Consider the following 26,056-nt stretch of genomic DNA (forward strand, 5'->3'; position numbering starts at 1 on the left):
AATATGGAATGTATAATATAAATAGTAAAATGAAATGAAGTATTGAATGTCTTATTGAATATATGAAATATTGAGTATTAAATATAGAGTATTAAATATATAAGGACTAGTATACTTTCCTGCCTCATGGCAGTCATCAAGGTCCCGACTGCCATATTTATTTCCCCCCACTATATATATATATATACACACACACACATATACATTTTATATATATATATATATATATATACACACACATATACATTATATATATATATATATATACACATACATACATTATATATACATGACATATATATGTCCTAGTATGACCACAGTTAATACTAATAACACAATAAAAAGAACCTATGTTTTTCAACTTTTTCACTTATTACTTTCTCTTTCTTAAAGACATTTCATTAAAATAAAGACAAAATGAAGCCTACTAGACACAATATACCTTAATTGTCTTCTGTTTATGATTTCTATTTATGTGACAAAACAACTGATTATTGTCTTTATTTTTGGAACCCACCAGAGCCCTTGGGGGCATTCCTCCTCTTATCGCACTGCTGAATCATGAAATTCCCGAGGTACATAAGAATGCATGTGGGGCTCTGAAAAATTTATCTTATGGACGAAACAATGATGATAATAAGGTAATGTATTTCCTTTGCGGTTTTGATGTTGGATTGATATGATCTATAATATTTAATAAAGAAAAAATAAAGGAGATTTTTTTTTTATCTTCATGCCAGGCAATAGGGCTTGGAACTGTTCTCTGGCTTGTCAATTCTTATCAAACCATCCAACCCACACCAGCATGGAAAATGAGCACTAAATGATATAATGTATGTATGTGTTTGTGTGAATTTGTATCTTGACATCACATGATGGTTGTAAACAAGCATCACTGTCATACAAGCAGTGTGGTTCATTTTCAGTCTTCCATAAACAACATGTATGGTTATGGTCAATATTATCTTGCTTGGAAACAGATAAGGGCTGGTGACAAGTAGGGCATTTATTTGACTGTTGAATATTACCTGCCTTGCTAAATTCAATCTAATCTATGCAGACATAGAGAATTGGACATCAACACTTCAGCATTTAAACCAGCCATATATAACCAGAATATTGTACCTGTTTTATGTTCAAATTGGCCAGATCTGGCCTCTCACACCAACCTTACAGTATCATTCTAAAATTAATTTATCTCATTAAAATCTCAAAGCCATAAAATAATGATTGATTGACTGACAAAATAATGTGAATGCTAAAAGGTTAAATGATGATATATATATGCTGAAGTGCACTGTTGTGCCCTTTTGTTTTTTTGTCGCTTATATTCAGGTCAGTCTTATTGTAACTCTTGAAATCTGTGGTATCAAGTGATGTTTATTTTACTTTGGTTTGTGAAGAAATATAGACTGATCTTCAGAAATTCTCTATCAATTCTTCCATTGCTATCCAAAGGTTTTCTTCTAGCAAAAGTTCTCTATCAACATTCTTGCTTCAAACATGTAAACTTACTTTTGCTGAATGTATATACTTTAACGGTAGAGTAATGAACCAGGGATGGTAGCAGTATTTTTGTAGTTCTCTCGTCATTTACTTTATAATTAGTTTAACATTCATGTTTTCTATTTTAACTTGAGTTCAGTGCCTGCAGGATTGTATATTTCTTGTATGTGTATCTGTTATATTTATAGTGTAAATATCTTTCTTCTATAAGTCACTTCTACAAAGGAGAACTTTTTAAACATAATAAAGAGGATATATACTTTAAAAATTCAGTCTTCGTTTATTAGTGAAACCAGCAATACTTTAGCTTCTCCCTTTTGCTTAAAATAACTGCTTCCAATCGTAAAAGATAAATACAGATAGATTGTTCATTTAGCAATTTTTTCTTTTGTCATAGTTGTGTATAAAACATGGAGACTGTCTCAATTTGTCCCTTTCTTTCCTTTGTTATTCAGAAAGCCATAAAAAATGCATCTGGTGTTCCAGCATTGACCCGACTGTTACGGAAGTCTTCAGATGAAGAAGTTAAAGAAATGGTTACTGGTGTCTTATGGAATCTATCTTCATGTGAAGTAAGAACTTTATTCTTTCTCCTTCTCCATCATTTTCCTTCTTGCCAACACTAGAACCACTTTAATATGTACATGTGGAATATTTATACATAATTATGGGTATTGGGTTGTTAAACATAACCCTTTGCTCCCCCCCCCTCCTCCTGTACTCTGTACTCAAAATTCAAATTTTGCAAGGAATCAATTGTCATTCTTCTGAAACAAACAATATCCATAACAGATGTTCTAAGGTTTGTATTTCTATCTGTTTAGAAACTTTATTCCTACATTTGGGAATTGTTTACTGATGACATCATAAAAGTTTAAAAACTTCGAGAGAATGTGAAATAATTTGTTTTTGGAACAGTGAAACTAGAAGCAGTTAAAGCCTTTTTTTATCTAAAGAGATTTTTAACTTAGTGTTTACATGCTGTTATATGTAGTTTTATTTGCTTTGAGTGTCACTATTCCAGAAAGGAATTATTTGATGTTCTCTCAGGCAAAATTTCTTAAGTCTTACAACATAAACCACAGTATAAATATTTTACTAATGACAATCCATTCTGCTGTACAACTTCTCTACAAAATTTAGCTGGTGGCCTAGAGCCTTTTTTAAAGGTATCATTGTTTGTGAAACTAGTAGATATTTGGTAAATTATTCCTGCTGCAACCTGAAAAAATACAATGATGTGAATTTCAATGCTAGGCTGCTTTATTTCTGTTTTCCCTTTTACTAATTCCTGCACCACACCATACCAATATCAATTTAAATTATGAAATTTGCCCAGGATATTTACAAATCAATAACACTAAAAATCACATTTCAATTTTTTTTTTCTTCAAAAAATTAGTTTTAGTTTTAATTTCAGATTATCATATTTTATTTTTATATAAAGGTTTTATCAATTTGAAATTAAATTCTGAAAAAATGAATAAATAAATAAAATGATTTATAAAAGAAAATAGCAAAAAATTTTTTTTTTTTTTTTTTTCATTTAGAAAATTTTAAACAAAAAATATATGACATTACAAATAATTGCCTGTTAAAACAGTTTTAATTCTTTTGATACCAAAGCACCTGACACTGTCCCTGGTTCTATGATATAAACTTTCTGTTTTAAAACCTTCCATCAAAATTTCATGAATTTATGCTCCAGATACCAACTTAATAATAACAGTTATTTTACTGAATTCTTAATTTTTCCCAAAATTAATTAAAAGAAGCAGAATTATGATGACTAAAGGGTTAAACTCTTAGTATAATTTCTACTTTGAAACAAAAATATTTATGTTTTAATTACCTTTCATATTTTTATCATGTTTGTTGCCAATAACGAATAAGCTGAGAAAGCAGGAATTGCATCTTGGTTATTTGTTATGTTATTAGCTTATCGTGGAGGCGCAATGGCCCAGTGGTTAGGGCAGCAGACTCACGGTCGTAGGATCGCGGATTCTATTCCCAGACCAGGCGTTGTGTGTGTTTATTGAGCGAAAACACCTAAAGCTCCACAAGGCTCCGGCAGGGGATGGTGGCGAACTCTGCTGTACTCTTTTACCACAACTTTCTCTTACTTCCTGTTTCTGTTGTGCCTGTAATTCAAAGGGTCAGCCTTGTCACACTGTGTCACGCTGAATATTCCCGAGAACTACTTTAAGGGTACACGTGTCTGTGGAGTTCTCAGCCACTTGCACGTTAATTTCACGAGCAGGCTGTTCCGTTGCTCAGATCAACTGGAACCCTCGACATCGTAAGCGACAGAGTGCAACAACAATTAGCTTACCAACTTAAGGCTTGGCAGTTAGTATTTGTTTTATTTTGTTCCCCCTGGATATAACTCAATGATCTACTCCTCCCTAACTCCACTTTAGAGGAAGCACTGATTACCACTATTAGCAGCAAAAGCACTAAAATTATTGAAAGCAGAGTTTAACCTTTCCAGTGCCAATCTCTCTTGAGATCTGTCCTCTGCTATTGCTTCTGTGTTATAAAAACCTTTCTCTGTAAGTATTCATATTTAAATTTAAATCTTTCCTCAGGATTTTGCCTGAAGAGCTTTTGCTGTGTTCTAAACACCAGCTGGAATAATGAGAGGAAAAAAAGTTGCTTACATTATTAAATAAATTCCTCCAGATTTTTCTTTTTTATTATTTCCAAAATCAGCAGTGTGTGCCATTAGAAAAAATGTCATGAAAGGTTTAACCCTTGTGATATTAACCCACCTGAAACACCCTTCTATGATGCAAATTTTTTATTTTAATGTAACATTAAATCTTTCCAACAATGTTTCATGCAAATTCATGTTCCAAATACCAGTTTAATAATGACTAAGTTACTTAACTAAATACTTCAAAATTAGTTGAAACAAAGGCAGTGTGTTTCCAACACAAATCTGGAACAAAAAGGCTAAGATGATTACCATACACTTCATTCTCCCATTAGGAAATTGCTACAAAACCCAGCTCATTTGAGACCACCTCTGGTTCCATGATACAAAGTGATCTAAATAAAAACTTCCTTAAAAAATTCATACTAATTCGTATTCCAAACACCAGCATTATTCATGACTTTACTAAATTCTTCATTATTTTCAAGCTTAATTGAAACAAAAGCAGTGTGTTTCAACAAAAATATAGTAACAAAAAGGTTGAATAACACTTCGAATGTTGCATATGCAACAAAAAGCCACTGCTTCTTTTAAAGACAAGGTCAAGTCAAGGAAGTTTTTAGTGATGGCCCAGTGATCAATTTGCTTCTAGAACATTAACTGCTTTTCACAGTGACTGCTATATGTTAAATTGTAATGATATTGCTTCAGCTGGTTTATAGATCTGTTTGCTTTTCTATTATTTGGCTGCTTCAAGTTTTCTCCAGATCAAATAAACCTCTCCATGCTCGGCTTCCAAATTTATTATTGCATTTGTATTTGACAATAATACTTTTGATTCAAAAGTTGATGAATAACTTGCTCAAGTGTTTATACACACTATACGACAAATCCACAAGCTTTATTCCAAAAGAGACTTTGTGTGTGTGTGTGTGTTATAACGTCTATGCATAGCTGACTGGAACTAAATCCATACTCAATTTTTATTAAAATTCTATTTATCACAATTTAATCTAACAAGAGACAATCTCAACCATATCGCATTTATTTACACATTAGTATTTTTTCTCTTTACTAGTACTTATAAAATGCAGATGTGTCTGTGTGTTTGAGAAGCTTGCTTCCCAACTATGTGGTTTCAGGTTCAGGCCCACTGCACAGTACTTTGGGCAAGTGTCTTCTACTGTAGTCCCAATCTGAATAAAACCTTGTGAGTGGGTTAGGTAGATGGAAACTGAAAGAAGCCCATCATGAGTGTCTGTGTGTATAATATATATATTTTTTATACATATAAAGAATAATAATAAATGGAGCAAAACGCATATAATCAATAAGTTCCTTATAATAAAGAAACTTATTGGTTATATGCATTTTGCTCCATTTATTATTATTCTTTATATCTACTCAAAATACATCACTTTAACATGGAATTTCTACCCATTAACCGGGTATAATATACCAGTTTTTGTGTGATTTTTGTTACACTGGTAACTATTAACATATTTGCATTATCGAAGTTTTTCAACGGCGATAATATTAATATATATATATAAATATATATATATATATATATATATATATATATATTAAGGCCCTGGGAGAGTAGAAAGATGGAGTATTTCCAATGCAGCACTGAATCTGAGCTTTAGGCTGTCTATACTTTCAGATTATAGTCTTAAGATCATAATTCTGCAGGTGTAGAAAATCCAGGTGTCACAACAGTAAAACCATTGTGTGTTAGCTTAGCAAGGAATAAAATATAATCCAAATATGAAGACAAAGAAAGAGTTTATCACATTTTTAATGGACTAGTTACAATTGTTTCTGTACCAGTTGTTTTCAACACTAGTTCACGCAATAGTTCCAAGTGAAAACTTTTGAAATATTGGCAGTTTTAGACATCATAGTTTTTCAGACTTACATCAAAGGTGCACTCTTACATCGTACCCAATTGTGGCACAATGTAAGAGCACGTCTTTGATGCAAGTCTGAAGAAGTGTCACTCTGATGTTTAAAGCTGCAAATATTATGTAAATTTTCACTTGGAAGTGTTGCATGAACTGGCATTGAAAGCAGAGTTGGTACAGAAACAATTGTAAATGGTCATTAAAGATGTAATAAAATGCTGGTCTTCTTATTTGGATGTTATATATAGAAGTGGGTTATAAATGAGCATCACTGTAATACAAGTGTTGTGTTTCCAGTCTTCTATGAAAAAACATCTGGCTATGAGGTAATATTATCTTAGCTGGAAACAGGTGAGGGTTGGTGACAGGAAGGGTACCCAGCCATATAAAATCTACCTCAATGAATTCCATCCGACCCATACAAGTATGGAAACCTGGACATTTTAAAAAACTTGATGAATAAATTAGTCAAGTGTTTAAGACTCATTGAAACAAAGCTTTATTCTAAAATATGTTGTTCAATGTGTGTGTGTTATCTTTATTTCTATACAATTTACCAATGCCACATAAAAAGCACCCAGCACACTCTGTAAAGTGGTTAATGTTAGGAAAGGCATCCGACCATAGAAACCATGCCAAATCTGACTGGAATCTGGTGCAGCTCTTCTGCTTACCATCCCATGCCAGCATGGAAAATGGTTGTCAAATAATGATGATGATGATGAATTTCTATATATGGCTGAGTGGATCTAAACGCATATTAAATTTTTTTATTAAAATTCAATTTATCACATTAATTTAACAAAAGTGATCATCTCAACCATATCACATTTGTTTATTACATGCCAGTATTGCTTTTCCTTATTAGAATTGACAAATATGAGATTTTTGGAAAACCTTATGAAAAAATTTTGAAATTTTATTCTAACTTCAATTCAAAACACACAAACACATACAAGTACCCTAAAAAATGTTTTCCGAAACTGATTTCTTCTGCATTATTTGCTATGGATTCCTCTAGATTATAGTCTTTTCAGATAAGGCTTCTCTGATGCCTGTGCTGTTTTGCCATCAGATACAAACACATTGAATCAAGTACTTTAGCTTTTACACTTCATAGATTTCAAATTGATTCAGCTGAAATATCTAATTCTTGCCTTCACTCTCCAAAAACTTAATCATCATCAAATCTGATTTTTCTCTGCTTGTTGTGGTTAGACAAGTCTTCCCATTTAGTATCTCAATCATGCACATTAATCTTGTGTGGCTTCATTTATGAAGATTAATGTTTCAGAACCTGACCTCCTTGCCACCCGCTTTCCTTACCCTTTGTTATATACCTGTACAACGTAGCACCCCCCACACCTTCTCCAGTATGAATCGTTCATTTCTGTTACATGTCCAAACCAGAGTTGTTTGTCGCTGTGCATACATCTATGTCAGTCAATGCTTTTTACTTTGTACACAGAGAAACACATATATGGGTATATGTATATATACACACATGTATGTGTAGATGCACTTGTAGGTATATGTATAGATGCATGCATAGTGTATGTATAGAGGCACACATAGGTGTATGTATAGATGCACACAGGTGTATGTATAGATGCACACAGGTGTATGTATAGATGCACACATAGGTGTATGTATAGAGGCACACATAGGTGTATGTATAGATGCACACATAGGTGTATGTATAGATGCACACAGGTGTATGTATAGATGCACGCATAGGTGTATGTATAGAGGCACACATAGGTGTATATGTATACACACACACACAGGTATATATGTATATACACATGTATGTATATATATATATATATGTATGTATATATATATACACACATATGTACACACACACACATAAGTGTGTATACATACACATAAACATGTGCGCACACACACACATGAGCATTACTTCATCTTGATAGATGATAGCTGTCTCAATTAATCTACATCATCCTCATAATCTCCTACTATGTCTGTGTGTTCTGATATGATTCTGAAGACCAGCAGTTGACCTGCAAGGCTTTGAATACATATGACAGATAAGATTGAAAACTTTTGCAGGATTTATATAGCATATTTGTAGCATGGTAGATAATCTTATGCTCTCTCATGTGCCTTCTCAAACCTGTGTTACTCTTGACAATTTGTTTCCTGTGCTACACAAGTGTTGTTGCCATTAAATTTTTGCTATATGCATCATTATTTCATAAATATTGTGCAATTTCATGTGGCTTATGTAGCCAGCTGTTTTTTTGTTAGTGTTTATATCACTATTGGCCAGGCTAACAAATGTTGTTGCATACTGTTTGTCACAATAAGCTTCCTCACATCATTGTAGCTTTCGTCTTACTGGCTAAGTAGGCAGACCAACATTCTCCTTGAACAGAGTGCCAGTCCGTTGTGGAGCAACATGAAATAATGTTTTTGCTCAAGTACCCAATGCACTCCCTGTGTGAGAATTGAAACCACAATCTTGTGATCATGGGTGCAACACCCTAACCATTAAGCCATGTGCCTTCTCGTGTGTGTACACAAACACTCGCACAGAAATGGATTATAGGATGGTGGGTTTTTTTTTTCTTTTTTTTTTAAAAAACGATATAATTTACTGTTTTCTGAGTTGCAACTTTTTATTTTTCAGGATCTTAAAAAAGCCATCATTGATGATAGTTTGACTGTCTTGGTTATGATTGTAATGATTCCACATTCTGGTTGGGGTCGGCAAGGAACTGCTCAACCTCAGCCACCACCTGGACAGCTATGGACTACAGTTTTTAGAAATGCCAGTGGTGTTATAAGGTAAAAATCAGATCTTTATTATTATTATTATTATTATTATTATTATCATTATTATTTATTATTACTACTACTACTACTACTACTACTACTACTAAGGCAGTATCGTTAGCATGCCAGGCATGCTAACTTTAATTTTTAAGATGAGAGATTGACAGAAAGAATCATGAGTGTTGGATTAAGTAACTTATGGGACTTACTCCATCACTTTTCACTCCGAGTTCAAATCCTGGACTGACCAAAATCTTCTGAGTGGATTTGGTAGACAGAAACTGATAGTTCTTTGTGTATATGTGCATATGTTTGTATGTATATGTGTGTGTGTGTGTGTGTGTGTGTGTATATATGTATATATAAATTTATATGCAAACGCAAATGTGTGTGTGAGAGGCGGCAGATGATTGTGTCTCTTTGTCTTGCTATTATGTGATTGTTGTAAATGACTGACATTTATTTCCAATATTTTGCATAAACATATCTGCCCATGAGGAAATATTACTTTGTTTTGGAACAGTTAAATGTTGGCAACAGGAAGAAAATCTGCTTCAGTAAATTTTGTCCAACTCTTGCAAGCATGGAATAGTGAACATCAAAACAATGATGATGATGGTGATTTCTTTGTTTATTCTTTGCAGAAATATTAGCTCTGCTGGTTATCAAAGTAGGAAAAGATTACGAGAATGCGACGGCCTTGTAGAATCGCTTATACATACAGTAAAAACAGCAATTGGTCAAAGTGACATCGATAACAAGCCCGTAGAAAATTGTGTCTGTATTCTTCGAAATTTGTCATATCGTATCCAAGAAGTGGACGATCCAGATTTTTTCAAAAAACGAACGCAACAACGACAACAGAAGATGTTAGAAAAGGGTAAAATGAAATTTTTTGTTTTTTGGTTTTGAAATGAATGTGTTTGACTTTTAGTGTTTTTTTTTTTTTTTAGTATGTTAAGTACATAGGCTGCTATAATAGTAAATTATTTTCATGATTTAACATAAATATTACTATTAAAGTAATGGAAGTTTAATTGAAAGATAAAATGTTATTTATATTGCGATAATTTTTTTTTTTTTTATGATTTAGCATAAATATTTTTATGAGCCCTTCCTTCTGAGTATTACACACATCTGCCATTAACACTCCCCACCACTTCATTCATCACTCACTTTATCCACCCCCCACGTTCCTCTCTGTCATAGTACCTCCCTCTCTCACACCCCCTCCCTCATTCACACTACACATCATCCCTCAATTTCTCATCTGCTGTTGCTCTTCAACCACCCCCTTTTTATATTGTCACTTATCACCTCTGCCTCCTTGACCCACTCTTTCACCTTCTACCCCACCCCCAAACTGATATCCACCATGGACCACACCTCCACCCTTATTCACCATTCACTAAATTCGCCTCTTTTCCCATCCCCAATCATCTGCCACTTCCTTTTCACAACCTTGGAAACTTACCATCCACCTTTCCTGATCCACTTTCTTTCTCTTTTACACTCACCTTCTTATACCTTGAGGATACACTCTGAAACCTCATCATCATTTCTTTCTTTCCAACTTGGGTATCTGTATATCTCCTCTACAGCTTCACCTGTTTCTGTCCCTCCGTCATACTTTATTTAATCTCTCATCACCCGGTACAAAGCCATCTCCCTCAATACTAAGCCTCCATTCAGTCTAGGGGTTTTGTCTTGAGACTTACTTGGTGATTTCATTAGTGCTGGTGCTGCAAAGGAGCACCCAGTACAATGCAAATTGGTTGGTGTTAGGAAGGGCATCTCGCCATAGAAGCTTATATCTTGCTTGATAGCGTATATCTTTTATAACATCTAATACAAATAAACTTTGAAACTATACGCCTTAAAAAATTTGGGAATATTATATGCTGGAAGTTTAACCATTTTGGTTAAACATTGTCTATGTTCCAGTTAGTTTTTAAAATAATCTACAATTTTGGAGGATTTAATAAAATAAATCTAACTCATAATTTGGTTAAGTATTTGGAACATAACTTAAGCAAAGATTCTGAAGTAAAATTACGATGGGTGCTTTTAAATTTAAGTGTGGACCTTTAAAATGATAGATATGCCATGCATTTTTCAATAACCAGTTTATCTTAGATAAGCTGGTTATTGAAAGAGGTATGGCATGCATGTATGTAATATGATTATTATTTAAACTATTGCATTCAAACTGATCAAGTTTACCACAAAGGCAATGCTCTTTGTTCAAGCCAACCATATTTGGCCTTTGGGTATTGCATAGAAACCTGTTTTCCTTTGTTTCAATATTTCAAAATTTTATTTGAACACATCACCATATGCTAGTATTTATAAATGACTGCTAGAAAAGATATAGTGTCAATGAATGCTAAAGGGTGATATAATGTAAAGTTTGAAGTGTGTTTATTTTAATATAGGAGAAAACACAGGTTGTTTTGGTGGTGCTGGGAAGAAGAAGAATTCTCAAAAAACTGAAATGAAAGCAAAGCCAGACCCCAGGTAATGTTTTGGTTGAATTTCTACTTTTTATGAGGTTTTGGTGAGAAATTGAATTCAGTCTTCATTTTAGTTTATATTAAATCTTGTTACTATGTTATGTTTGCTTATATTATTTCCTTTAATATTTTTGCTACAGCTCTCATAAATTAACACCTCCAAAAGGCCAAGAAATACTTTGGCATCCAGATATCGTTCATATATATCTTCCCTTGTTGGCTGATTGCTCTAACCCAGTAACTTTAGAGGCTGCAGTTGGTGCAATTCAAAACTTAGCTGCTTGTGATTGGCAGGTAAGAAATAATATTTCTTTTTTTAATTCTATTTCTTCACACAAATCAGAAGGGATTAAGGGGGTGGGGATATATACCCATTTAGGGAAGCTCTTAAAGTATCAGCCAAGTACTGGGGTTGATGTCATCAACTAGGCCCTCCACCAGAACTTCAGACTAGTAGAAAAAAAAATCTTTCATGCAAAGTATGTTGGGCTATGGAGAAATATTAGCTTGATTGGAAACAGGTGAGGGTTGATATCAGGAAGGGTATCTGGCTGTAGAAAATCTGCCTCAAGGAATTTTGTGTAAACCATTCAAGCATGGAAAAGTGGATGTGAAAACACTGATGATGATTAGAAAGGTTGGAACTTTTTAAATCACATCCGGTTAGATTTCTCTTTTTTGTCTCAGGCCAACTTTCTTCTCTTAGCTATGAGGAATATATAGCAACCTCCTGGACTTTTCTAGCACACCATTTTGAAATATAGAGTATTGATAAAAAAAAAAAGATCAAATAAACAGTGATTCAGTGAAAATCTATCGCAAATTAGAGAAACTTCAAAATAAGAAGTAGTCACAGTCAGCACTTGAGAGGTTGAGACCAACTAAATTTCATTGTTTTTAGTTTTTAACAGTGTACTGTGCATACATGGCTGTGTGCTAGAATGTTTGCTTCTCGGTCACATGGTTCCATGTTCAAGTCCACTGTCAAGTGTTTTTTACTATGGTTCTGGGTTGAACAAAGCCTTGTTAATAAATTTGGTCGAGAGAAACCAAAAGAAGCCTGTCATATATATGTGTGTGTATGTATAGGCATAGGAGTGACTGTGTGGTAAGTAGCTTGCTTACCAACCACATGGTTCCGGGTTCAGTCCCACTGCGTGGCACCTTGGGCAAGTGTCTTCTGCTATAGCCTCGAGCCGACCAAAGCCTTGTGAGTGGATTTGGTAGACAGAAACTGAAAGAAGCCCGTCATATATATATATATGTATATATATATATATATATATATATATATATGTGTGTGTGTGTTTGTCCCCCCACCATTGCTTGACAACCGATGCTGGTGTGTTTACGTCCCCCGTAACTTAACGGTTCGGCAAAAAGAGACCGTTAGAATAAGTACTAGGGTTACAAAGTATAAGTCCTGGGGTTGATTTTCTCTACTAAAGGTGGTGCTCCAGCATGGCCGCAGTCAAATGACTGAAACAAGTAAAAGAGTGTGTTTGTGTTTCATTGTCTTGACATCATGATAGTTGTAAATGAGTGTCACAGTCATGCAAGCAGTGTCATTCATTTCCAATATTCTGCATGAATGTCTTGCCATGAGGAAACCGGTATAAATGTCTTGGTTGGAAACAGGTAAGGATTGGCAACTGGCTGTAGAAAATCTGCCCGAAGTAAGCTCCATCTTACCCATAAAGGCATGGAGAAGTGCATGTTAACTGATGATAATGTTGTGCTGCATTTCATTGTTTGTCTTCTCTTTCACAATTTATTGAATTCAAATTGAATAATTTTTATATGAAGACATTGTATGTATGTGTATGTGTGTATTTGTATCTATGCATGCACACACATACATATATGTATATATTTTGCTTTTGTATTTGATTTGTAAGATTCATGGTGAGAAAAATCTTGTGTTGAAACAGAGGTTGTTCTTCAGTATGACTGTTTTGCCAATATAAACACGTGCACTATTTGCATTTCCATTTAATTTCATTTATTATCACAGTAGAGTAGATGAAGGTATGTCACTGATGAAGCCTCAGACTGACAAATGATTGATTATTCAAATAGTTGACAATTTGATTGATAGTAATAAGTAAAATACAATCAGTGTATGTGTTATTAGAAAATTCACCTTCCCTCGATACAACAATGAGAACACACACACATGCACCCACATGTATGTGTGTATATGTATATATATATGGGAATGTTCTTCATATATATATCCAGCCCACTTATGTGTACCTTCCTTCATTGGGTACTAAACTCCGCTTGCGAAGACCTGTTTAGGCAAGTGAAATCGAAATCGAACTAAATTCGACAACTGGCACCCATGCCAATGTCGTCTCCTTCATTGGACATGAAACTCGGCTTGCAAAGACTTGTTGGGGCAAGCGAAAGCGAAATCGTGATGGCACCTGTGCCCAACGTCGCCTTCCTGGCACATGTAAAGACATTCGAGCAAGATCGTTGCCAGTGCCGCTGGACTGGCTCCTGTGCAGGTGGCACGTAAAATACACCATTTTGAGTGTGGCCATTGCCAGTACCGCCTGACTGGCCTTCGCGCCGGTGGCATGTAAAAGCATCCACTACACTCTCGGAGCGGTTGGCGTTAGGAAGGGCATCCAGCTGTAGAAACTCTGCCAAATCAGATTGGAGCCTGGTGTAGCCATCTGGTTCACTAGTCCTCAGTCAAATCGTCCAACCCATGCTAGCATGGAAAGCGGACGTTAAACGATGATGATGATGTATATATGAAGAACATTCCCATTTAGAAACTTGGAATGGTAAAAGTTCAAATCTGTCACATAATTTGTGGTGATACAAAGAAGACATTTAATTTTACATTTCCACACTTCATCTAACTACAGGAGAATTTGAGCCAGTAATTCCTATGGGAATGTAAGCTGCAACAAGTTAGTCATTTATCAAAGAGAGAATTTTATCTCTTCTCTACTTAACAACAGAAATGGGTTTTATAAAACCATCACTGAGGAACCAACCAGACTATTGGATGTTGTTAAACCCTGCCGGTCACAATGTGCTTCCTCACATTGGTATAGCTTTTGAATGATGCCTTCCTGCTGGCTTTGTAAGCAGGCAGGCAGGTCCACATTCCCCATGAATGGTACACCAGTCCATCGCAGAATTACCCATTTCTAGTTGAATGGACTGAAGCAACTTGCTTTGCTCAAGAACACAATGCACTGTCAGTCTGAAAATCAAAACCATGATTTGGTGATCGTGCTTGGCCACACCCCTTCATACACATGCACACACAGACACACCAATACATATGTTTGTGTGTATGTAATATATATGTGTGTGTGTGTGTCACATAATTGCAGATTGTACTTCATCTCTGTTTCTTTATTCTCCTGTTCATTTTTTTTTCATTTGTTATTTATTCCCTTGTGACAAATAAGGAAATGGTTATATTTCTAATGAAGAATTTTGGCTTGTAGTATTCATCAGTGAATAGACTAATACTGTAGAATTGTGGCAAATTCCCAGCAAGCCAGGCTTGATTCCAAGCTGAGCTATTTCTCTTTACTTCCTCATGGCATCTACCATATGGTGATGGTCGAACTAACCATTGAGAGCTGTTATAAACATCGATGTTGTGGCTGCATATAATAATTTCTTTGTCTAATATTTGTCTATTCAGCCTGGTATAGATATCCGTGCTGCTGTTCGAAAAGAAAAAGGATTGGCTATCATAGTTGAACTGCTGGGTGTAGAATCTGACAAAGTGGTGTGTGCTGCTGCTACTGCCTTGAGAAATCTTGCCTTGGATCAAAGAAATAAAGAACTTGTTGGTAAGTTGAAGCTTTTTGTTTTAATATGCAGGATGTACACAAATCATAAAAGTACATCTTGTCTTTTTTAGCCTGGGTGGAAATAGGTTTCAACTCAAGGTAAAGTTGTTTTTGTTTTCTTAAGTATTTACTTTCTGAGAATGTGACTATGTGGTTAGAAAGTTTGCTTCCAAACCATGTCGTTTCAGGTTCAGTCCCACTTTGTGGCCCCTTGGGTGTCTTCTATTATAACCCCAGGCCAACCAAAACTTTGTGAGTGGATTTAGTAGACAAACTAAAAGAAACCTGTCATGTATGTGTGTGTTTATGTCTGCTTGTCTTTACATTGCAAGGTTGTAGTAAATTAGTGTCACTGTCATATAAGCAGTGTCATTCATTTCTAGATATTCTGTAAAGGCATTGTCCAGCTATGGGGAAATATAACCTTTGTTGGAAACAGGTGAGGATTGTTGACAAGGACATCCAACTGAAGAAAATCTGCTTTAAAAAAGCTACATACAATCATGGCAAAGTGGATGTTAAACAATGATGATGGTTAGAACTGTTGGCTAATAATCACCAACAAACAGTTCTTTTTCATTCATTGATTTTTAGTTCCATAATTTCAAAACTTGCCATATCTTCCACTCTCCCTCTCCTTAGGCTCTCCTTTTCTACTTTATTATGAATCTTCCTGATGTACAACTTAAGTTACTGTACAGTAATACATGTTTAACCCTTAACCCTTTAGCATTCAGATCACTGTCAAATATAATCCTTATTTATTCATGTTGTTTTAAATTAATTATGCATTGTCTCGTAATTTTGAGATTTTGATGATATGACTTTATTTTTAGAATGACATTGTTAAATTGATGTAAGAAACCAGATCTGGCTGGTTTGAACATAAAACAGCTAGAATACTTTGGCTGGCTATCGCTGGTTTAAATACGAAAGGACTAAGCATTTAAACTAGCCATATCTGATTAAAATATTCTACTTATTTTATGTTCAAACTGGTTAGATTTGGCCTCTCACACCTCCTTCTCAATGTTATTCTAACGATTAAAATATCACATCATCAAAATTTTGAAGCTACGAGATAATGCAGAATTAATTCAAAACGATGTGAATAAAGAAACATTACATTTGACAGAATAATCTGAATGCTAAAAGGCTGAGAAAGTTTATAACGAACTGTTTTGTTGCTTTTTGGGGGTTTTTTTTCATCATTCTCTTGATATCTTTTGTTTGTGTGACATTAATTGATTTACGTATAAGTCATTTACAATGTGAAATAACTCCTGTATCTCTTTGTATTTTTAGGCAAATATGCCATGAGACAGTTGGTATTGAAACTACCTTCAGACAATCGGCAATCAGAAGCAACCACAGATGATACCATATGTGCAGTCATTGCAACACTTTATGAAATTATAAAGAAAAACCCAGATTTTGCTCAGTTAGTTTCCACAGCTACTTCACCAATTGTGTTGTGTTTTGTTTTTTTTTTTCATTATTATTATTATTAAAGCAGCGAGCTGGCAGAACCATTAGGATGCTGGGGGAAATACTTAGCAATATTTCGCCTGTCTCTGTGTTCTGAGTTCAAATTCCGCCAAGGTCTACTTTGCCTTTCATCCTTTCAGGGGTTGATAAATTAAGTACCAGTGAAACACTGGGGTCAATTTGATTGACTAGTCCCTTCCCCCAAAATTTCAGGCCTTGTGCTTATAGTAGAAAAGATTATCATTATTATTATTATTATTATTATTATCGTTATTTAAAGGCAGTAGTTGGCAGAATCCTTATAGCATCCAACAAAATACTTAGTAGCATTTGGTTGCACTACTCCTCATTCTGAGTTCAAATCCCTATTATCATCATCATCATTAAGGCAGCAAGCTGGCAGAACCATTAAGCACACCGGGCAAAATGCTTAGCAGCATTTCATCCATCTTCATGTTCTTGGTTCAAATTCCACTGAGGTCAACTTTGCCTTTCATCTTTCTGATGTTGATAAAGTAAGTACCAGTCAGGTGCTGAGGTTGATGTGATCAATTCTCTTCAAAATTTCAAGTCTTGTGCCTATAGTAGAAAGAATTATCATTATTATTAATAATAAGATGGTGAGCTGGCAGAATCATTTGCACACTGGGCAAACTGCTTAACAGCATTTCTTCCGTCTCTTTAATGTTCTGATTTCAAATCATGCCAAAGCTGACTTCGCCTTTGCTCCTTTTGGGGTTGATAAAATAAAGTGCCAGTTAAGTACTGGGGTCAATATAGGGCAGCGAGCTGGCGAAATGCTTAGTGGTATTTCATCTGCCATTATGTTCTGAGTTCAAATTCCACCAAGTTCAACTTTGCCTTTCATCCTTTCAGGATTGATTAAATAAGTACCAGTTACGCACTGGGGTCGATGCAATCAATTTAATCCCTTTGTCTGTCCTTGTTTGTCCCTTTTGTGTCTAGCCGCCCTGTGGGCAATTAAGAAATAAATATGAGCAGCAAACACTCTTACATCAAAATTTGAAATGATTGTTATTATTATTATCATTATTCGGACAGAATTGTTAGCATGCTAGTCAACATGCTTAGCAGCATTTCATACACTGTATATTCTGTGATCAAATTCCATCAAGGTCAAATTTGCCTTTCATCCTTTCAGGGAAGATAAAATTAGTACCAGCTGAGCACTGATCAATGTAATAAACTAGCCTTCTTCGTGCAAAATTTGAGTCCCTTTACCTATAGTAGAAAGAATTATTATTATTAGTAGTAGTAGTAGTAGTAATATTGAGCTGGCAGAATTGCTAGTGCACTGGGCAAAATACTTAGTGGCATTTCGTCCATCTTTACATTCTGAGTTCAAATTCCGCCAGGGTTTACTTTACCTTTCATCTTTTTGGGGTCAATAAAATAAGTTGAATACTGGGGTCAATGTAATTGACTATCCCCCTCCCCCAAATTTCATGCCTTATCCCTATAGTAGAAAAGATTATTAATATTATCATTATTTTTAAGGCAGTAAGCTGGCACAATCATTAGCACATCGGACAAAATGTTCGGTAATATTTCTTCTGGTTGTTTATGTTCCGAGTTCAAATTCCACTGAAATCGAACTCTGCCTTTCATCCCTCCAGTCAAATACTGAGGTGAACGTAATCAACTAATAACTTCCCCTCAAAATTGCTGGCCTTATGCCAAAATTTGAATTTGTATTTTTTTCTCTACATTTCTGTGAAACTCAATTGCTTTGATGCAGCAATTATTCTGGCTGAATCAAAATTCTCAGAACAATTATGGGATTGTCAGCCTTATTTTAAAGCAATTTATTCAAAATATATGAAATTCATGTGATTGTAAAACCAAATAAGACTTGAGTGGTGCTGATTGCATTTTATGTTATGTATGTATACTGTAATAGACCTCTCATCTGGCTTCCAGAAATCCAGGAACATTGTGTAATCTACTGTATCTTGTATTTAGTAAATAGATCCCCTATTTGAAATTGATTTATTTGCCTACAGTGTGTTAAAAATAGTTTTGTTCTTTACTTCTTTAATTGGATTGATAAAGATTAAGCAGATTCTGTTTTAGAAGTATATTAATTTGTCCAGATAGCTGTTAAATAAAATCCTGTCCTTTAATTTTCATCATATTAACACTATACTTTATACATAATATATGATATAGCTTGTTTTAGAAGTATATTAATTTGAATCTGTTATAGCTCTTTACTTTTCATAGTTTATCTTATATTTTAAATATATATTTAGATTGTCTCCAGAAAATCTTAAAATCCAGAAATTCAGGACACTTCTTAAATACTTGCCAGATAATAGGTCCAATGCTGTATTTGTATCTATCGTTAATGTGTATGTCTGTCTATTTGTATCTATCGTTAATGTGTATGTCTGTCTATCTATCTATCTACATATATATATAAATTTGTTTAATCAATCTACTTTCAGTTCACTATTAGCAGAAGGTGGAGTCAGCCGTTTAGTATCGATAACCCAATCCGAGGGAGCTTTTCTAGAAAAAACAGTCAGATATTCAGCCATGGTAAGTTTGTGTCTTCATTACTCAAATGTAATAACTGAGAAGACACCATAAAGACTTGATTCAGCAAATGTCAGTGTGATAAAATAACTCAAATGAGGCATGTTAATGTGTTACAATAAATAGCTTATATTTCAGGTAGAGTTATTCTATTTAGTTCCTTAAATATTGTGGTGCCGTAACTGTGGTTCCTCTAATATTGCATGGCCATGCCAGTAGTGTTAGGAAGTTTACTTCCCAACCAGCTGAGTTTTTTTCACTCATTCTCACTGTTTGGCACCTTGGGCAAGTGTCTTCTTCTGTATCTCTGGGCTAACCAAACCATAGTGAGTGGATATGGTGTACAGAAACTAAAAGAAGCCCTATTGTGTGTTTATGCTTTCTTGACATCATCTAATAGTTGTAAATGAGTCACCATCATACAAGTGGTATCATTCATTTGCAATCTTCCATTGAAACATGTCTGGTCATGTTACTTTGCTTGGAAACTGGTGAGGATTGATAACAGGAAGGCCATCCAGCTACAGAAAAATCTGCCTCAATGAATTCTGTCTTACTGGCAAGCATTGAAAAGTAGGTGTTAAAATAATAATGATGATGATTGCCAACTGGTCTCTCTCCAGAAAATTAGATTTTTAGTCATGCCATATTAACATGGCTTATGTTTTCTATTTTTTTTACCATTCCTTGTTTTATACTGATAGGCACCAAAGATCAGTGTACTCTCAGTTAATCAATCTGGTTTCTATTCCAAATTTGGTATTATCTTCAAAAGATATGAACATCACTTATCACCATTTCACTATACTTTTAATTATTTTTCTTCCTATTATCCTTAGTATAGTTCTTAAAAAATATTGTTATAATAAGAATAAATTGTCAACAAAATAATATTGAATTTATTCTGCTTTAATATGCTTTGGTAGGTTTGACTGTTAATTAATTCTCTGTTGTAAAAGGACTTTGAAACACTAGTGTTTCGACTTCACTGTATGTCTCATCAGTGAAAGCTACCCTGCCAGTTGAGCTCTTTATAGGAATCTACAAACAAATTATTTGTTGATGTGTGCTGATGTCTACCAAACTGATACTAATTCATAGGATGCATACAGAAAAACAGAAATCTAAACAATAATGTATCTATTAATCCCACATATATTTATCTTTCATGTAATCAGAATGAATGTTATTGCAATAGATATCCTAGTTATTTGTTCAAACTAACGTAGCTGCTTTGGAGGACAAATAGCTATGTTTAAGGTTGTCAAATTTCTACTATTTTAACTCTTTAGCATTCAGATTACTTTGTCAAGTGTAATGCTTATTGACATACATAGTTTTGAATTAATTATGCATTATCTTTTGGCTTCAAGATTTCAAGATTCTTACTATTATATTGTAGAGTAGGTGTGAGATGTTGGATCTGGCCAGTTTGAACATAAAGGACGCAGAATAGTTTGGCTGGATATGGCCAGTTTAAATGCTAATTAATGGGTTAAATGCTCAACAACTTAAAAATAAATGGACAGATATAACTTATATAAAGGAAGATTCAAAGCAAGCATTCAATGTTCTTCAATTTTGTTTTACTTTTTGTTAGCTGTTTTCCTTCAATGTTAACTTTATATATTTTTTCTTTTTTGTGTTTTTTTAGGTGCTTCACACTATGTGGCAGTTTAAAGAACTTAGCGGAGAATATAGAAAACAGGGCTATACAGAAACTGATTTTATTACAAAAACTTCAACTTTCAGGTCTCTCCACTTGAATTTTTGCTATTTTATGTGTGTGTGTGTGTGTGTGTATATATACACAGTTGAATGTGCATGTATGTGATTTAATTTTAAAATAAGTTAATTTGATGTGAGATTAAATTCCAAGTTATAACAACTACAAGCTAATTTGGATCTCTTTATGCTGCTATTGCCATTCAGGAAAGCATTAATGCCAAATCTCACAGTCTCATTCTTCTTTCCCTATAAAAAGTATGGTTGATGCAAATATAAATGTTTCATAAAAGACCTAAGCAATTCTATTAGAAAGCATAAGTTTAGCAATTGGGTGACAATGATGGTAAACAAAACATATAAGAGGATTAGAATGCATTGGTCTTCAGATCAAACTACAGACAGTGTGAACTGGGTTTTTTTTCTCTCCAATACCAACCAACATTGGAAAATATTTCTTCATCATGTAAAAAGTTTTTTATTATAGCAATGGATTGAGCTGTGTGCATTATTGAGGCATGAGCAAGATGTGTGATTACTAGGTTATCGGTAAATGACTGATGACATTTCCCATGCTTGCTAGTGTCATGCTGTGGATCCTAAAGCACAAGTTTTGATGCTTTGCTTTCCTGGTCCCTCATGCAAAGATGTCATTCTCTGATCTTGTTGGTCACTTTTGAAAGGTTTCCATAGAGGTGCTCATTGATCGTATGCTGTTTCTATATTGCATCCTTGTGTTGTTGGCATTCCGTCACTTACGACGTTGAGAGTTCCAGTTGATCCGATCAACGGAACAGCCTGCTCATGAAATTAACGTGCAAGTGGTTGAGCACTCCACAGACACGTACCCTTAACGTAGTTCTTGGGGATATTCAGCGTGACACAGTGTGACAAGACTGACGCTTTGAATTACAGGCACAACAGAAACAGGGAGTAAGAGTGAGAGAAAGTTGTGGTGAAAGAGTACAGCAGGGTTTGCCATCATCCCCTGCCGGAGCCACATGGAGCTTTAGGTGTTTTCGCTCAATAAACACTCACAACGCCCAGTCTGGGAATCGAAACCGCGATCCTATGACCGTGAGTCCACTGCCCTAACCACTGGGCCATTGCGCCTCCAATCCTTGTGTAGTAGCTATCTAAACTTATCTTTGTTCAGTAAGTGTCCATGTTTCATGACCATACTAGATCACTAACTCAATAATAACAAGGAACAGTCTGATTTTTGTTCCCCTTTTGGCAGTCTTGACTTCCATATTCTCTTGAGTTTTTGACACATTGTCCAAGTTTGTGCTTTTCTGACTTTGATGTCAGCATTGGAAATGTTTCCCTATCTACCAAGATACCTGAAACGCTCAAGTGAATTCATCTTTGATCTATTCATTGCTTGCAGACCAAGATCTTTGGTTTGGTTCAAGGACATGTACACTGTTTTCTTCACATTTGTGTTGAGATCAAGTGTATGTGTATATTACAAGCAAACCCAAGTCAATTTCTCTACAATATAACTGACTACTGTGTATATGAGATTTTAACAAATATCATTTATCCATTCTATAGGACCAGAAAAATGGAGAAAACCAATTCAAATAACAAAATTGTGAACAACACTCCAACAAGTACGCTGAATCGTCCAGTTTCTGGTCAAGGTTATGATGACAGCACATTGTCCCCAACACGGCCATTAACAAAGAACAGTGTTCCAGGCACTTACCCTCCCCGAGAGAACCAAGATGCCAACATGGGCTGGCTGCCAAAAGGCAGTATCTGTGAAAATGGCAGTGGTGGTGGCAGTGCTGGATCAGGTAATGCATGGCATTAATTTGTCCCTTTTTTATTTTTGTTGTAGTGTTTTTGCTTTGTAGTTATCAGTTCATCTTAAAAGTTTTTCTTGTTTTTTTTTATACCTTCTCGTCCTATCTATCTTTATGCACTATTTCAATGTTGTCTCTTTATCAAACTGTCTTCCTCTATGTATATATGCGTGTGTGAATATATATATATATATATATATATATATACACACACACACATAAAGTGAGAAAAAATATGAAAATTAATCATAGACAACACGTAAAATACACAAGATACAAACAAGGTTGCTGTAATTGACTGAGGGTCAAGGCAAGTTTGGTGTCCTGATGAACAGAATTCTGCACTTGCCCTCAGCATGCCCAATAACAAGTATACAAAATTAAGTTAACTCATAAAAGTAAAACAAAGGAAATCCAGGACAAAGTTAAAGAAAGATTAAAATTTTATTATATATATTTATATATTTAAAGTTTTAATTAGAAAAAAAAAAAGAAACTAGATCTCTACTTTCTTGGAGTGCTTGCACTCAATGTGGAAAAGAGGTCATTGGTAGGAACTTTCTATTGTTATTTGTGTAAACTGAGGGTGTACAAAAGATACAGTGTAATTGTGTGTAGGTTGGCAATAGGACTTTACATGCAACAGGTGCACAGGAATATTTAGTAGTATAAATGATATACAATCTTTCAGCTGCTCAGAAGGTTTGATAGAACATTACTTAATCAGTAGAGGAAGTGGGTGTTGCAAGAGCCATAGTAACCTAAGTAAGGATTGGGTGGGAAAAGCTTAGAAAACTATTGTCTTTGTTAGGTACAATATAGGGTATCTCTTTCTAAATGAAAGCTATTTGCATACAAAAACTGATATTGCATTGTAGTGAAACATGAGCCTTAGATATAGAGGATATGGGAAGGCAGGAATAAATGATTTGGACACGCTCTGCTGGATGTGTAAGATTACTGTGCTTGATTGACAAAGTACACATGAGCTGAAAGAGAAAATAGATATTAGAAGAATCAGTTGAAATGTTCAGGAAAGAAGCTTGCACTCGTACAAATATGTGAGGTATTGTAAAGGGTGATAGCTAGGCGAGAATGTGCATGACATACAATCAATGAAGGAGCCTATAGAAGAGGAAGAAAGATGAATTCAGATCTCAAAGTGCTGAACCTCATAAAAGAGATAATGATGGATTGTAACTAGTGGTGAGATGCTGTGTTGGAATAGGCCCAGACAACTATGCCAATGTGAAAAATATTGATGAAAATGATAACGATGATTTATTTCAGAGCTGTCCTTGGTTGGAAACAAATCAAGTACATGGAAGAATAGTCATGTTAGCCCTTTTGAAAAACACACTTATCTACTGTTATAGTCACCTCTTGTTTTATTTCTTAATAGTATTGTCAAAACAGTGTGTCATACATCTACAACCTGATCACTGTGTCACACAGCTGAATAGTGACAGTAATCTGGTCACAGATGTATAACAAAACTATTTTTGTCACCTTATAAAGAAATAGGAGTTAATGTAACAGTATACCTGTGTTTTTAAATGATTAACATAACTTTTCTGCAATATGATATATAGATATATATGTGTGTGTTTGAGTACATATATATCTTAAATGTCTTTATATTTTATTCAATTCCATCTCAGATGTTTAAATTTGAGTGGACAAAAAAATAACAAATTCTCATGTTTCTCGCAAGGCCTTTCTTTGTAGTGACCCTGCTTGAAATGTTTGAGTTTTTGTTTCAGTACACCATACAAAGTTTTTTATAATTGCAAACTCCTTTTGCTGTTCAATGACAGTTCCTGAAGAACTGTGAGTTTTTTTGTTCTCAGCTTTTGATTAGCTTTGATTGCAAGGAAACTATGGAACTCAATAAATGAAATAAAATGACTAGCATGCAAAAACACTGTTGAATGCCGTATAAATTTTCTTTCAAATTTTTAAGGTATGCAATTCATTCGATCCTGTTGCTGACATTGCATTACACTCTTGGGTGAAGATATTTAGTTCTTTATCCTTGTATTCCTAGCTTACTGAAAAACAATCAAAAATCCATATTTCTTTGAACACTTTATACTTTCTGTGTGGATGTTGCTTATTATGGGTTGAATACCTCAAAAAGCTTTAATTTTATCTTTAAGACCTTTTACTCTTATTTTGCCAATGGAAATATTTCATTAATCTCACCATCGTGTGAATAATTTTAAAAAAGTGTGTGTGTGTTCAGTGTATATAAAGCTCTTTTTTGTTTCTATACATAAAAATATAAACAAATGCAGTGAGTGTGCAGCTATTGTTTATCCAAGGTCTGCGTTGACCAAACAGATCGATAGTCAATAAATGTTCCAGCTGACCATCCCAGCTCTATGTATATCAGGGATGAGAATGTCCAATGTATTTTCTTTTGTAATTTGAGAGGGGACTGCCTTCTGTGTCTAGCAAATCAAATAACCATTTACAGGTTCCCCTTTTGGTACAAACATATTGTTTTTCATGCTAGTGTGCCTGACAACTCATTGAACTTTTTGAAACACAGAATAAAGAATTTAATTGTCTAATGGCTATGTTCTTTGTCTTACACACATCATATTTGTTAGGTTATTAGCTTTCTGCTGAAGAAGACCACTCCTCATTGAAATATTCTATACATTTAAAAAAAGCAGAGTAAATATTTATTTTATTATAGACCTCACAATGGACTCTGAGTCATGTTTACGCAACACATCTTCAGGTGCTGATTCTAACCTTTGACGATGTGTTTGTGAACACAAAACACTGTGCTCCTTGCAAAATGGATAGATATTTGTCATTTCAATTTAATTATTTTTCAGTTTGTAAATAAATAAATAAATATATATATTTCTAAACTCTGTCTTGAGTGGATGTTTGTTAAGGTAAAAGAACTTGTGAGCTTTATTTAGTTACAGTGTAGATCTATTTTTTCCTTTGCATTTTATCTTTTGTCTTCTAGTGACAAGGGGAAGCATGTCTCATAGATATTTCAACGGTGAGTCTTTTGCCAAAAGAATGTTTGCTTACTGTGTGCCATCAATAATTTTTTTAAAAATCATATAATTACAATAAAATAAAGCCCATGGTTGTCTCATTCAACATTTGCTTTGAATCCAATTGACTGATTGCTAAAAATCCTGCCAATATCCCTACCGGGTGGTAGTTCACTGAAGTTTGTTTGGCACATGAAATTCATTAAAATATTATTATTATTATTATTATTATTATT

General features: G+C 34.4%; 1 protein-coding gene across 4 annotated transcripts in view; it reads left to right on the forward strand.

The window, feature by feature from the left end:
• LOC106881306 (catenin delta-2) overlaps positions 1-26,056 on the forward strand; it is a 409,602-nt gene that overhangs the window by 344,987 nt on the left and 38,559 nt on the right. For all 4 annotated transcript variants that reach the window (XR_008264620.1, XM_052969695.1, XM_052969696.1 and 1 more), the window contains 11 exons: positions 521-641; positions 1,962-2,078; positions 8,726-8,883; positions 9,516-9,751; positions 11,307-11,388; positions 11,525-11,678; positions 15,064-15,214; positions 16,520-16,655; positions 19,171-19,264; positions 20,916-21,013; positions 22,544-22,788. Coding sequence is in view for 3 of the 4 variants with exons in the window: in XM_052969695.1 (XP_052825655.1) it covers positions 521-641; positions 1,962-2,078; positions 8,726-8,883; positions 9,516-9,751; positions 11,307-11,388; positions 11,525-11,678; positions 15,064-15,214; positions 16,520-16,655; positions 19,171-19,264; positions 20,916-21,013; positions 22,544-22,788 (1,592 nt within the window). In the remaining variant the exon portion in view is untranslated. The remainder of the gene's footprint in view (positions 1-520; positions 642-1,961; positions 2,079-8,725; positions 8,884-9,515; positions 9,752-11,306; positions 11,389-11,524; positions 11,679-15,063; positions 15,215-16,519; positions 16,656-19,170; positions 19,265-20,915; positions 21,014-22,543; positions 22,789-26,056) is intronic.

The sequence above is a fragment of the Octopus bimaculoides genome, chromosome 7 (genome assembly GCF_001194135.2).
Source record: "Octopus bimaculoides isolate UCB-OBI-ISO-001 chromosome 7, ASM119413v2, whole genome shotgun sequence".
In the NCBI taxonomy this organism is placed as follows: domain Eukaryota; kingdom Metazoa; phylum Mollusca; class Cephalopoda; order Octopoda; family Octopodidae; genus Octopus; species Octopus bimaculoides.